The sequence below is a fragment of the Lactuca virosa genome, chromosome 2 (genome assembly GCF_052849685.1).
Source record: "Lactuca virosa cultivar CGN04683 chromosome 2, Lactuca_virosa_CGN04683_v6, whole genome shotgun sequence".
NCBI classification, from domain to species: Eukaryota; Viridiplantae; Streptophyta; class Magnoliopsida; order Asterales; family Asteraceae; genus Lactuca; species Lactuca virosa.
This window is the reverse complement of record NC_136427.1, coordinates 294,336,267-294,351,066: the sequence shown is the minus strand read 5'-3', so window position 1 is coordinate 294,351,066 and position 14,800 is coordinate 294,336,267. Positions and strand designations below refer to the sequence as shown.

Here is a 14,800-nt window from a genome sequence, read left to right as displayed (position 1 = left end):
GGATCACTGTCCAATAACACTTACATCGACTAGGAAAGATTTTGGCCCTCCACCATTCAGATTCTACAATTCATGGTTATTAGTGGAGGGTTTGGATCAGACGGTGATGAATGCATGGGCCGAATTCAACGGTTATGGCCCGGCTGATGCTTACCTAGCTGCCAAATTTAAACACGTGAAGGAAGCCATCCGTAGATGGCGTAGAACTGAACATAGGAAAGAAGTGCAGGAATTGAACTCCTTAAAGGAATCGGTGGCTGGAATTGAAAAAGAGGTTGAATCTCGCACGCTTACTGACAGCGAGCTCCTAAGCAGAAGCAATGACCTAAAAAGAATCCTAGAACTTGAAAGATTAGCTGATGCAGACCTAAAACAAAAAGCGTGTGTCAAATGGATCATGGATGGAGACGAGAATACTTCATTTTACCATGGAGTCATAAACAACAATAAGGGGAAGAACTATATTGCCGGTTTAGTGATTAATGGCAAATGGAATACCGAAGTGAAAGAAATCAAGGAAGAGGCGTTTAAATTCTTTCAAAACAAATTTAACGAAAGATGGATCTCTAGGCCAAAACTTGTAAATTCACGGTTCAAATCCATATCGATGATGGACGCTATTCGAATTGAAGCACCTATCACAGTGGATGAGGTTAGGGCTGCTACATGGGCTTGTGGGGGTGACAAGGCACCTGGCCCAGACGGGCTCACGTTCAAATTTATCAAAAGATACTGGGATATTATGTGTGACAATGTGATGATGGTTGTTCGGAAATTTGAAGACACAGACACTCTCTCTATGGGATGCAATTCCTCTTTCATCACGTTAGCACCAAAATCTAAAGATCCTACTTCTCTTGCTGACTACCGCCCCATAAGTTTGATTGGTTGCATATACAAGATAATCTCCAAAGTCCCGACGACTCGTTTGAAGACTGTAATCGGAAGTGTCATTGATGATGTTCAGTCTGCTTATGTGGAGGGAAGAAGCATATTGGACGGGCCTCTAATCATTAATGACATTTGCTCGTGGGCCAAAAAGGTGAAAAAGCAGGTGCTACTCTTTAAAGTAGACTTCAAAAAAGCATTTGATTCTGTGAATTGGGAGTATCTAGATTCCATACTCAACCAAATGAGATTTGGGAATAAGTGGAGAAAGTGGATTCGTGGGTGCCTCTCATCAGCTCGTGCTTCGGTTATTGTCAACGGAAACCCAACCAAAGAATTTCAAGTATCCAAAGGAGTGCGACAAGGGGATTCTCTCTCCCCCTTTTTGTTCATAATAGCAATGGAAGGACTCAATGTGGCAATGAAAACAGCCGGTGAAAAGAACATATTCAAAGGTATAAAAATTCCAGGAAACGAGATCAAGATATCACATATGTTCTACGCCGACGATGTGCTATTTGTGGGAGAATGGTGCAGATCGAATATGAATAATTTAGTGCGGATATTACAGTGTTTTTACATTACCTCTGGTCTCAAGGTGAATTTCAGTAAATCCAAGGTATTTGGATTTGGGGTATCTAGCAGTGAAACATCATATGGGGCTAAACTCCTAAGGTGTGAGGCAAGTGCACTCCCATTCACTTACTTAGGAGTACCGATGGGTGCCAATATGAATCTTGTTAAAAATTGGCAACCAATCATTAATAAGTTTCGGGCTAAACTCACGAGTTGGAAATCAAATACACTATCATTTGGAGGCCGATTAACTCTAATCACAACAGTATTTGGGAATCTACCAACATACTTCTTATCGCTATTTAAAGCCCCTCTCACTGTCATCGAAAAGCTTGAAAAAATGAGAAGAAGTTTTCTCTGGGGTGGAACCTGTGAAAAAAAGAAAATTCACTAGGTTTCATGGGAGAAAGTTATAGGTCCCAAAGAAAATGGCGGTTTAGGAGTCGGATCTATTAGAGCTCTAAATGTAGCTTTATTAGTAAAATGGTGGTGGAGGCTGAGAATTAATACATCAGTTATGTGGAAAAAGATCATAGTTGGAATACATAACCTAGATAACAAGCCAAAGGAGTACTTATCAAAGAAAGCTATAACGGGAGTGTGGAATAATATTGCAAGTGTTAAGAAGGATATTGAAGCTATGGGATTGAGATTCAATGATGTAATCAGACAATGTGTTAAATCTGGGGAGAACACTCAGTTTTGGCACGATTTATGGATTGGCTCTTTGGAACTAAAAAAGGAATACCCAAAACTATATGAAAATGAGATTCAAAAACGATGCAAGGTGAGCGATAGAATACAGGAAGATGGGCTCAATTGGTGTTGGAAGTCCAACCCATCAAATATTGGGTTGAACCAAAGTTTTCAGAGCTTGTCGCAAGCTGTTGAATCTATTTCTTTGCAACCTGGGTTTGACCATTCAATATGTCTAATTGCTCCTGATGGCAGATACAAAAGTCTCGTTGCTCAGACATAAGATTGATCATAAACAATCGTTAATTTCCACACAAGTTCAGATCACATGGTGCAAGTTAATTCCTATAAAGGTTTTAGGTTTTGTATGGAGAGCTATTCAGGGACGTATACCTTCTGCTATGGCACTCATACATAGGAACATTCTGATTGAGTCCATGTATTGCGGATCCTGTGGAAATTATCTGGAGGATGCGGACCACATACTTGTTAGTTGTCCGTTTGCTTGTTCGGTTCGTGCTAAAATACTCAGATGGTGTGGGATCGATCATATTGAAGTACAAAGTGTGGGCGATTTCATTGATTTTGCATCTAAGTGGGGTAGATGCCCAAAGATTAGAAAGAGGTTCATAGCAATTTGTTATGGTGTGTTATGGATACTGTGGAAATCCAGGAATGATTGTCTCTTCCAAAGGTGTGTAAGCAATCCTACAAAAGTGGCTGAGAACATAAAGTCATTAGTTTTTCTTTGGATTAAATGTAGGAGTAAAATAGGAATCTGTAATTGGGAGGAATGGCTTGTATCCCCATTCTCTTTTTCTTAAACTTAATAACTCTGTAATGTTTGCCATGGCCCCCGGTTAGTTTCTTGCTTGCGGGGGTCTTTTTATAAAATTTGGCCGTTTCCAAAAAAAAAAAACCTACGATTTGACTTTAATGGGTTGTGAAACTTGAGCTCGACTTGTTTATCAAACAAGTATAAACGAGCACTACTTGTAATTTGAAGAAAAAAATGATGTAGAACAAACATGCATCCCCTTTAAAGCATTAAACAATGAAAACAATTATTTGTTTCTCGATTTTATTCAAAAACCATTAAAATGTTGTATTTTGCACCCAACGACTAAGACAATTCGGAGTGGAGCCGGCATTTGCTCGGCGTAGGTGGCATACACCGTCCCCCGACGGTGGCATCCAAAGAAAACCATATGTTTAAAAAACCATTTTCAATTTTATTCGGGTTTTGTGCACCGATTTTAATTAATCCATTTTTTTTTCTTAAATGAGGTTCGAATTTTATTTTGCAACAAAAATCTATTTTTCCATTACCATATCAGGTTTTAACTGGTTTTGGCTATGACAATGTGATCCATTGGAATCGCTTTAAAACTGAGTTTTTTGTAATCTGATTTTTGTATATTATTTTTTTAATCAAATTTAACTATAATCAAATATATATATATATATATATATATATATATATATATATATATATATATATATATATATATATATATATATATATATAGATTTGTGTTATGATAGTGAAGCTAACGCACTAACACCACTTTTGGAGTGTGAATGTAAACATACATGAATTGAAGACTATTAAAAAAACTAACCAACTTCTAATAAAATATTAACTACTTTTGGAGTGTGAATGTAACATACATGAATTGAAGAATATTAAAAAGAAATAATCAACTTCTAATAGAATATTAACTAACTTAACCGCCTAAGCATGTGATAATTTATAAACAACTAAAATCAAATGGATTTATATCGATTCTGTTTTAAATGAGACCGTAAATCAAACATCAAGTTTTAATAAGATTTAAGGGAGAAAAAGCTACCCTTAAATATTTACACACACTGATTCCCGAAAAGCGAAAGCAGAAAAAGTGGGAATGTGGGATCCCAAGATAGAATCCATTGTATGAGAAACCACGAGGAGGCCCATTTATCCAAAAACTAAAACAAGGGGATCTTTTCAACTACTACAGCCCACCGTTTCTTCTTCAAACTTTTGGTAGTTCATGAAAAACTTGTCGAAGTCCGGGGTGTTAAATGTAAAATATAAATAGCATATGTATTTTGTCCTTCAACAGCCACTGGTTTTTTTCCTCCACTGTTCTTTCACAGTACACAAACTCCAGGGGCCAGAATATAAATAATATATTTCAAAGTGTAATTTACTTAAATACCCCCATTCACAACCCCTCCCTCTATATATACCAACACCCACTCCACACTTGGCAGCATTCACCTCAAAACCAAACAAATTTTCAAATGGAAGGCTTGCAATCTTGGGTCTCAAACCACAAGCTAACCAGCATTGGTTTGTTTAATTTATAAACTTTAACTTTTATTATTCAATGTAATGATAGATTTAATTTTTTGAATAATCAAACCAATAAATATAATGGAGTGTTGTTGATAAATGTATATGTAGGCACAATTTGGGCAACATCAATTGGAGCATCAATGGCTTACACAAGTGCTAAGAGAGCTCCATTTAAGCCTAGCCTTAGGCTTATTCATGCGAGGTTTCTAATCTACAAATTATTCAATTGTTTAATGAAGCATTTAAACGATTTATATTTATTTATCTTTGTGGTTATATTAATATGTATTTGTTTTCCACTATAGGATGCATGCACAAGCTTTAACGTTGGCAGTGTTATCTGGTGTGGCGCTGTACCACCATTACGAGAATAGTGGAGCTGATCACAACCGTCAGAATGAACCGAAATAAGGAATAGGCGATGGCCTTAAATCCACTGGAGACGATGATAGTTTCTACAATAATGCACCCAAATATTTCTACCTTGCTTTGTATAGTAATTTTAACATTATAAAATAAATTAGCTTGCTGATATTGTGTTAAATTCTATATGATATTATATTGTAATATATCTGATATAGAGTTATTGTACTAACTACTAAGGGCTATGGTTTAATAGGGCTAAATTTATATGGATATTTTTTTGGGCCAAAGTTTTATGGCCTATTGGGCTAATGGTCAACTTTCAGTTGCGCTTAAGCTTATTTGCATATATTCATGTATTGGGCTTAAGAATATTAATATGTAAGAATTAAAGACCTAATACGAGAATAGTATGTTTTTTTAATTGATTTCCACATCTCAACTATTAACTCACTTGTGTTTGGTTCATTGGTCGCATCTCGTATGTATCGGGTTCCTTTTATTTTCCTTTATATCTCTTATTTGATAATCAAATCAACCTTATTTTTAAGTTAATCTACAAAAATAAATGCAAATATGTGCTTTCACAATCTCATGGTTCACAAAACACTACGTGAAGACAGAGTAGGTTATTGGGTCCTATCTATATAATTAAAAAGAGAATCTTGTAGTTAGTGTAATCATTAGGAATTGTGTTGATGTGGACAGGCTGGACTTAAATGTTTATAATTTTTAAAGGTAGGGACTGGTTTTTGAAATTTATAAATGTTTAGGGGGTAACGAAAGACGTGCTTGGCTTACCACATGTTTGCTGTTATAAGGCTGGGATGTCTTTTTCCACTTTCAAAGTCTTTTAGTTTTGGGTTCTCTTCTCTAACCACTACACTGGTGATACCCCACCCCTACCCCCTCATCTTTCATAGTATTTGACAATTATACCCCCCACCAACTATTATTCCGTTTGCTCTCTTTATATATATTTTTTGATAATGATGATATGTAACTATGTAAGTGATTTCGATTTGTTACTTATTCAAGTGTAAAGAATATTTAAAAAAGGTAATTTTGTGGAAACAAATGCAACGAAAATGCACTGTTTTGAATAACCATATTTTAATCAAATCGAATTAATCTACTAATAATGTTATTTTTGTTTGTCTTTCTATAATTGCATTGTTTAGTTATAGACATTGCTTTAATATACTAATATTTGTTTATTTAATTATGATCTAGATATCTTGTAATGATAAAATTGCATTATCAACATCAGTAAGTGATACTTAATCAGCAAATATGTAACTATATCTTGAAATTTTATCAAAAGTAAAATAATTTAAATTTCCTGAAAACATGAAAATAAAATTAATCGCAAGTGAAATCGAAAATGAACTTTTATTATAGTTTACATAAATAAAAGTATAAAACGGAGTTATTTGTAAAGCATCTTGATTTTCGATTGTAGGGTTTTTTTTTTTTTTTTTTTTTTTTAATAAATGAGTTATTGAGACGTTTTTGTAAATAATACTAAATTTGTTTTTTACTAGTTTTCCCTATATTTTATTTTATTTTTTAAATGTCAACAATATTACCCTTCAACGTTCGATAGTTATATAGATTTCTGTAAAAATCATAAATATTGATGTAAAGAAAATCCTTTCACCACATGGGTGTTTTAGTAATTTCCGTTTTATTGAATTTATACAAAACAAAATAATATGACTCGAAGGAAGAAAAATATAACAAAAGAAAGCGTGGCTTTTAGGAAGGCAGCATTATATTTCCAATAGGGAAACATTAATTAATTATATATGATTATATATATACTTTGATGTAATATTTAATTAATATATGCTTATAACTAAAGCAATTTTTTAATTGCTTCCTTTTGTGGATTCTTCCATATATAACTTCAAAAAGCAACCTCCAACACATTATCTCTTAAACAATACTTCATTCGATCATCTTCATCTTCGTCTCCTTCTTCATTATTTCATTTTATTTTTTGTTCTTCAGTTCTTAATAAGGATTTCTGTTGGTTTCAAAATCTTGATATATATATATTTGGCGCCTTTTTATAAGGGAAATAATTAAGAACATGGATTGCGCGGTATGTAGCACGATGCCGTATAATTTGAGGCCTCCAAGGAACACTATATGCGTAGCTTGTTATGAAGGTGCCAAAACTATTATCGCCATCACAAACAAGATTGACGATCATAAACTTTCTGGGAAATTATCTGGTGATGCCTCCGGTTCTTCCAAGGTAATTAACTAGTTAATCAATTTTACTAACTATTCAAGAATTTTAGCTTGTTAATCATCTTTTTACTAATATTAAATACGATTATAGAAATGATCATGCAAAGTAATTTTAAATGATCAAATAATCAATTCGACCAAAAAGTTAAAAACAATTGGTGCATTGGTTCTCGTTCTTGATTTTAATGTGTTGGTGCGTACATGTAAAACCTTCAAAGATTTCTCGTCTCTCATACTTACAATACCTTTTCGTGATTGTGTTTATGGGTTAGTTTTAGGGTTTTTGTATTTAAAATCTTTATGTTGGTTTTTCTTGTCAATACGTTTTAGTGTAGTCAGAACTCAGAATAATATAATATGAGAGAAGCTAAGTTTCTTTAGCCGTTTTTCAAGGTTGTAGGTGCAGTTTCACACTCAAATAATTAATTAGGGTTCGAGAAGACGGGGCCCATGGGCTCTCTAGTGGGGTTCCACCGTTCCAAGCGGTATCCCATTGGGCCCTGGCGGGTCTAAGGGGCAGAGCCCATTTTTTCCTGCTAAAAACACAAAGTTGGGTTCATTCCTTGAGGCGCTGTTTCACCCTTAAAATTAGACCTGTACAAAAAGACTGGTATCGGACCGGACCCAAAAAAAGGCCGAGACCGAACCAGTCTACAACGAGACCGGACCGAAAAAAGACCGGTTCTAAAAAAGACCGGACCGAAAAAAGACCGGCTTGAGACCGTCCCGGACCGGTCCGAAAAAGATCGGACTGTTCGAAGACTGGTCCTAAAAAAGACTGGACCGGTTTGAGACTGGTCTGGGAAAATAGGCTTGTAACCAAACTTTATAAATATATAATTTGTCTGTTAATTATACAATTTTTAATCACAAACGATCTAATATATTTCATTTTTTCTTTTATTAAATTTAAATTAACATTTTTAATAAATCTTAATCTATTATTTTGGTGATAATCTCATATTTAGTAATGGAAAAAACTCGAAACCAAAACAAAAGAATCGAAAAATACCGAAACCGAACAAAAAAACCCGTAAATCGAACTGAAAATGGTGTACGGAAAGATCGAGAGATGAGAACGAAAAAGACCGGTCTGAAAAAAGACCGAATGGAACCGATCTGAAAAAAGACCGGACCGTTCCGAGACCGACCTCTAAAAGATAGGACCGTTTCGAGACCGACCCAAGACCGGTCTGGGACCGCAAATGTGCAGGTCTACTTAAAAGCATCGTCTTCTATGTATATATAGTAGATTAGAATGTTGCAGAACTAGAGCCTACTAAAAAATGCCTTAGAAATCCGGTTTTTAGGAATAAACTCGGTTTTACGACCTTGGTTATAAACCCATTTTTATGTTAGTTTGTGACAGGTAATGTGAAAAAATTTTGGACGGAAAGTTGTTTTTCCTATAACTACCATATGGCAATTTTAAGACAGGAAGTTAGTTCCTGTTATATGATCAATTTCGAAATCTTCTTGGGTACAGATCTTCATAACATCTTCTTCATTCTCCATTCTAAAAACAGTGAGTTTTATCCGATTAGAAATTTTCGAATGTACTCTTGAAATGCTTTAATCTGAAAGTATTTCACGATTCTCATTGATCCAAATAATTCTATACCCGATTTTCTAACATCTTCTCTACGCAAGTTGTCACCGGAAAAACACAATCACAAATTTTGGAATATGTCTGTATTCCGATTCTATTTGTTCTTCATTATCCCAAATTGTTTTTCGTGATACCCAAACAATAGGGTCGAAGTCATCATATACGATCCTTGATTTGTCCAAATGTTATTATTGATATTCGAAACTCAAAATCTAACGTGTTAAGGGTAAAATCGTCCTTGTAATTTCATGTGAATACATGGTAAAGTTAACCGGTGTAAACTAAGGAAAATGTTGAAATTGTTTTAGGGTTTCTCGAGTTCATTGAAATGGTTGAAGGAGATGAGGAAGATGGAAGAAGAAATGAATCAAAAGTTGGGATTTTTAAGTGGATTCATTGATGCATTTAGAGATCAGATTCATACAGACATTCTTATCAGGCCTGGTAATGATGCTCCCTCCATACCTGCACATAGAGCATTACTGGTTGGTACTACTCTTCCTCTCTTTTTAAATTACTCATCATCATTCAATATGCATACAAAACTGACAAATTCATAAGTAAATTCCTCCAAATTGTCATGTCTACAATTTAATTATTCGTTAAATATTTGATATATTATTTAAATAGGAATTTGCATAAACATACTATATATAGAATCAAAGATATGTTTCTATTAGTTGAGTTACACCATTGAGAATGCTGGTAGGTATAGGAACTACTTCTTTTTTTTAAATAAGAAAACCCGATAAGAAGATTTTAAATACTCATTAATAAAACAAAAAGATATAATTTCAAAACCAAAGTCAACGTCATTATTTTGCAATAATTGTTGACGAAGAAATAAATATATTTGAAATAAATCTTACCAAGAAAAATAAACTTATTCTTTAAATACCTTTAAATTCTAGAGTCTAGATTAATTTCTGTTTTGGGCTTTGGAGTGTGAAAGAAATTATGCAATGTATTAGCATATGGGCAAAAATAAAATATCTGTCTACTTTTCTTTTTTTCTATCATCTTTTTATATACTACTTATCATATTTAACAAAATTAATAAATTTTTATTATATTTGTCATCAACTAAAATAATAAAAGAATAGTTAGAAAAAAAAATAATAACATATTTAGTTTTTCTATTTGGGCTTAAACTATATGAGTTTGTGGCCCATTAATCTTGGGTTTAAACCCTTAAATCATATGAGCTAGCAATTTAAATTCGATATCATTAAGTTTGTCAGTAAGAGCTTTTTTTAAATACAAAATCACTCATTTTATATATATATATATATATATCGTTTTGTAACTTCATGATTTGATGTATTATTGTAACATGTACAGGCAACGAGGTCGAACATATTTAGAAACATGTTAGACTCTGATGGATGCAAAGCTGCACCAAATGACACTATTACCCTCCCTGAACTAAACCATGAAGAAATCGAATCTTTACTGGAATTCCTTTATAGTGGTGATTTGGCCAAAGAAAAGCTCGAAAAACATCTGTATTCATTATCAATAGCAGCTGACAAATATGAAATCCCATTCTTACAAAAATTTTGTGAGAACCGAATGCTTGAAATCCTTAACACGAATAACGCACTTGACATTCTTGAGATTTCAGATACTACTTGTAATCGCAACCTTAAGGAGACTGCATTGAGTTTTGTTGTTAAGAACATGGAGGATATAGTTTTTGCAGCTAGATTTGATGTGTTTGCACTCAAGAACCCACATCTGACTGTTCAGATAACGAGGGCTTCCTTTTTGGAAATCAAAAACAGAAGAAGTGATATTTGAGCTACAATTAATTAATTGTCATACTATTACTATATATTATACGTATTTAGTTATTATATAACAACAGAATCATGTTATCACTTTTTGTTTATATGATAAAACATTGTTTTGAAACATACGATGGATTTAAGATACACCTGTTTATGAACATAGAGGAATTAATTCAAGCATAGCTAGCTACAAAAATGAACAAGATTGATGAAACTAGAGCAAACCGGATGCATGATTTAGCAGCCTTGCCCTTGATGATGGTTGTTTTGGGTCCAGTTTTCAATGGAATTTGAGATTGCATGTTTCACCATTTGGGCGTCTATGATTTCACCGTTTTCGTCACTCTACAAAAACCAGTCCTTCTCATCAGTTCGCTTCTTAAAATGACATTGTAAGGCCTTTGAGTTCGTGTATTCAAAACCTTCTTAAAACACAAATTATGTTTTCATATATAGAAAACTAAGATATCAAGGAAAGACATGGGCCCTCTAGTGATAATCGTTCAACTTGAAGAACCCCAATCTCGAAACTTATCAAGAAGTGCTAAAGATTCAAATTCATACATGAAAACGACAAAATTCCCATATACATTAATTAAAATTCCAGAAATTAAGTTGGTGTTGATTAGTAAAAAAAAGCCTAATTAACCATGTAATGTACATGTTGGGGTTTTCCCTATTAGCTTTACATGTTTGTTTGTGTGTGTGTGTGTGTGTGATATTGAAAAGTATAGTAGTGATAAGTTCATGCATGAATTAAAGTACCTCATCTCCAAGTGCTTCTAGGTGAAAACTGCCTGTACAAGAAACCCTAGCTTCCAATACATTAAGACTCAATTCTTCAAAAACTTTCAAAACAAAGACCAGTAGACCTGGGCAGCTTCTTTCTGAGTAGAGATTTACTCGTATACCCTTTTCTACAGATTCAACTGTTACCTGCAACAGATAAAACATGATCATTAACATATACAAACAAAAACGATGGATTCAATTACAAAAAAAGGCGTTAATTTGCGTGTCTTAAAGAAAAAGATGAATAACGACAAGTGATCTATGGAGCTTCATTCGTTACCTAATTTTCTTTCATCTCTAATCTTTATACATCTTACGAGTCACACTCGTATAGTTAATGAACTTGAAACTCATAAAATAAGAATATTGATAGGGACATGACGAATCCAACATTAATTAATGAAAATACATATATAGTACCACGGGCCATGAATTCTGGCAGCTTGAGCTTTGTCCGCTTGCTATATCTTGATTTAGTATTTGTACTTTGTGTTTGAGCTCTTCGATGTACTTGGATGCATCTAGTATGATCGATGAATCGTTCTTCTGCAACAAGTATATAATAGATTTTTAAAAGTTCAGATTATATACATGATTAAAAGCTATAATTTAAAGGGGTTTCAACTAATTAACTTAATCGGATTTCACACATATAGAACCAATCAAAGATCGAACAGAGATGACCAAAAAACTACATAATATATAGGGAACAAATATAATAATTCTTTCGATAATCAAAGGGTTTTTGTGCATATATATGCATGATTGAAGAAGATGAAAAAATTTATAAGCCAATGAATGGAACGGATCAGAGAATTACTGCATGAGAGTTTGTGATAGAACGAAGAAGTTGCAGCTTCTCATGCAGTGTGGCTTTCTTGTGCTCTCTTGACACCATGCTTAGTTAATTGCTTCTTTTAATTCCTCCTTTGAATATCAAGTATCAAGCTGCAGCAACTATCTCTGAATCTTATTATTATAAAGAGAAGATGAGCTCTCGAATCATTGATCACTGACGTGTTTGTTATTGATCAATAGTCACACATGGCTCTTTTATGCTCTATTTGGACTAAAATACCAAATACTCCCTCAAATTATGGTCCTCGGATTCCTACAACTTTTTATTCAGTTTTAACACTATACTTGGTTTTGTGTAAATCCCAAGAAATACAAAAAAAAAAAGGTGATCATGACCCATTAGGTTTTATTCATTCTACACCTTTTAAGTTCGAATAACATATATATGTGTTAACAGACAAATATATGAAAGTTTAATCTAGAATTTAAAATTCTCTCATTGGCCGATCGAATTGCGTGAATATAAGGGTATCAAGGAGGACCACGACATTAACGTTGCAAATTGTTTCTTGACTCCTGCTTCAGAACTTACAAATAACTTATACCTGGTGTTTAATATGTTTTTTTCGTCGTTAGAAATTTAATGATGCCTATCCTGGCTACTATTCCTTAAATATGCAAGTCTTTACAATCTTCACGTTAAGTTTATTGCCTATATATAGGTTAATATATGTTAATCCTTAGTTGGAAATAATTATAATGTTTGATTAATTAATAATAGTATTTGGGTATTTTGAAAAGAGTACCGAGGGCATATTAGTAAAAGAAGGGATATGGAAGACTAGACAATGGTAACACGGGGAGGACTGACGAGGAAAAGAATCATAAGCTCGTGATTCTTGTTTGGAATTGAAGGGTAAAAAAAGTATAACACTAATGATACGCATATATTATATATAATAATAATAATGTTTCCAAATACAAATAATTATTTATAGATTGACTTGATATTTTTGAATACTTATAAGGTCATTGGATGTATTAGCCCCGCAACCAACAGAGAGGTGACATGGAACCGCGGTGGTGTAGTATATTGAACGTACAACACCTCAAAGCATTAGAAGACCTGATCAACTTTTATTATTTTATGTTTATCTTTATTCTCTGTCTAGTTATTTCCTTAGTCAAAACTGTTTAGAAGTTACTTTCAGTTTCCTAGCTTGTTAATCCACGTTCCTTGTAGTGTCTATAAGGCGTGTGATAATCTCCTTTTGTATTCAAGTCTTCAGAGAATAATACACATCAGTTGTGTGTAACCAAAACTTCCTCTGTATTTTTGCTTTGCCTAATCTGTTGTGTGCAAGTGTGTGAGTGTGTCTATTAGGCTCGAGGTTAACAATCTGGTATCAGAGCATCCAGGTTAATGGCGGAATTACAGGTGGCCGGTGGTGTGAAGAAACTTAATCATCACAATTACAACACATGGTCTACTTGCATAATGTCCTACATGCAAGGTCAAGATCTGTGGGAAGTTGTGAAGGGATCAGAGACAAAGCAACCTGAGGCTGAAGACAACAATGGTGTTCTACGTAAGTGGAAGATCAAGGCAGGCAAAGCTCTATTTGTGTTGAAGACAACAGTGGAAGAAGAAGTTCTAGAGCACATAAAGGACGCTGCAACACCGAATGAAGCCTGGGAAACTTTGCTCAGTTTGTTTTCTAAGAAGAACGACACAAAACTCCAAATGCTTGAGAATGATCTTTTGTCTGTGTCACAAAAGGATTTATCAATTTCTCAATATTTTCATAAGGTGAAAGCTACGTGCAGGGAAATTGGAGAATTAGATCCTGAAGCTCCGATTGGTGAATCTCGGATGAAAAGAATCATCATTCATGGCTTAAAACCTGAATTCAGGAGTTTTGTAGCAGCGATCCAAGGGTGGCCGACTCAACCGTCCTTAGTGGAGTTTGAAAATATGTTGACTGCTCAAGAAACCCTAGCCAAGCAATTAGGGGGAGGTGTTGAGAAGACCACAGAAGAAGCACTGTATGCTGATAGAGGCCGAAACAAGTATAAGGGAGGCTTAAGTCAGAATGCCAAACGCAATGAAGATAAGAATAAAGGGTCTGACTCTGGAAGCAAGAATCGTGATCATGATAAAAGAAATAAGAATAAGGGGCGTTATCACAACAAACGGTCCTCTTTCAAGTGCTATAACTGTGGAGAGAAGGGTCATATAGCCAGAAATTGTCCCACAAGGTCCAATGAAGAAGGAAATGCAGCGGCTACTCAAGAAGAAGATGCCTGGGATGCAGAAGCTCTAATAGCCCAGGTAGATGAAGCCAAATTTGAAGGAATGGATAGTCGACTCGGGATGTTCTAATCACATGACAGGAGAAAAGAAAAGATTACAAGATCCAATCAAATATGAAGGAAGTAAAGTGGTGGTCATTGCTGATAATTCTAAGCTTCCTATAGCTCATATTGGAGATGTAGTCTTCTCACCTGAAGACAGCAAGAAGGAGTTAATGTTACCAGGAGTGTATCATGTACCAGGAATGAAGAAGAATTTACTTTCGGTTGCACAACTCGCCTCTGCAGGTCATTATGTTGTCTTTGGACCCAATGATGTTAAGGTATATGACAAATTTGAAACTAAGTCTATACCTGTGTTGAATGGGCATC

The 14,800-nt window shown here is 34.3% G+C and overlaps 3 protein-coding genes and 1 long non-coding RNA gene across 6 annotated transcripts; 3 read left to right on the top strand and 1 right to left on the bottom strand.

Annotated features, from left to right (window-relative positions):
- Window positions 1–4,426: 4,426 nt before the first annotated feature.
- On the top strand, window positions 4,427–5,164 carry LOC145157108 (uncharacterized). The gene is made up of 3 exons (XR_013737093.1): window positions 4,427–4,498; window positions 4,613–4,706; window positions 4,810–5,164. It is a non-coding gene; the product is annotated as an uncharacterized LOC145157108 (long non-coding RNA).
- A 1,639-nt stretch (window positions 5,165–6,803) lies between these two features.
- Window positions 6,804–10,649, top strand: LOC145161442 (BTB/POZ domain-containing protein At3g56230-like). The gene is made up of 3 exons (XM_079080954.1): window positions 6,804–7,130; window positions 9,044–9,220; window positions 10,077–10,649. The coding sequence occupies exons 1-3, from the start codon at window positions 6,963–6,965 to the stop codon at window positions 10,533–10,535; spliced, it is 804 nt and encodes a 267-aa protein (XP_078937080.1). The 5' UTR covers window positions 6,804–6,962; the 3' UTR covers window positions 10,536–10,649.
- On the bottom strand, window positions 9,092–12,520 carry LOC145161443 (transcription factor ICE1-like). 3 transcript variants are annotated; one of them, XM_079080956.1, is made up of 5 exons: window positions 12,138–12,520; window positions 11,738–11,863; window positions 11,291–11,461; window positions 10,751–10,870; window positions 9,092–9,200 (listed from the first exon to the last, which is right to left on the bottom strand). In XM_079080956.1, the coding sequence occupies exons 1-4, from the start codon at window positions 12,213–12,215 to the stop codon at window positions 10,763–10,765; spliced, it is 483 nt and encodes a 160-aa protein (XP_078937082.1). In that variant the 5' UTR covers window positions 12,216–12,520; the 3' UTR covers window positions 9,092–9,200; window positions 10,751–10,762. The 3 variants fall into 3 exon arrangements, with proteins under 3 accessions (XP_078937082.1, XP_078937083.1, XP_078937081.1); XM_079080957.1 differs by lacking the exon at window positions 9,092–9,200 and adding an exon at window positions 10,034–10,672; XM_079080955.1 differs by lacking the exon at window positions 9,092–9,200 and having other exon boundaries at window positions 10,034–10,870.
- A 1,018-nt stretch (window positions 12,521–13,538) lies between these two features.
- On the top strand, window positions 13,539–14,498 carry LOC145158664 (uncharacterized). The gene has a single exon (XM_079077525.1). It carries the CDS (start codon window positions 13,539–13,541, stop codon window positions 14,496–14,498), a length of 960 nt encoding a protein of 319 aa, XP_078933651.1.
- Window positions 14,499–14,800: the final 302 nt, after the last annotated feature.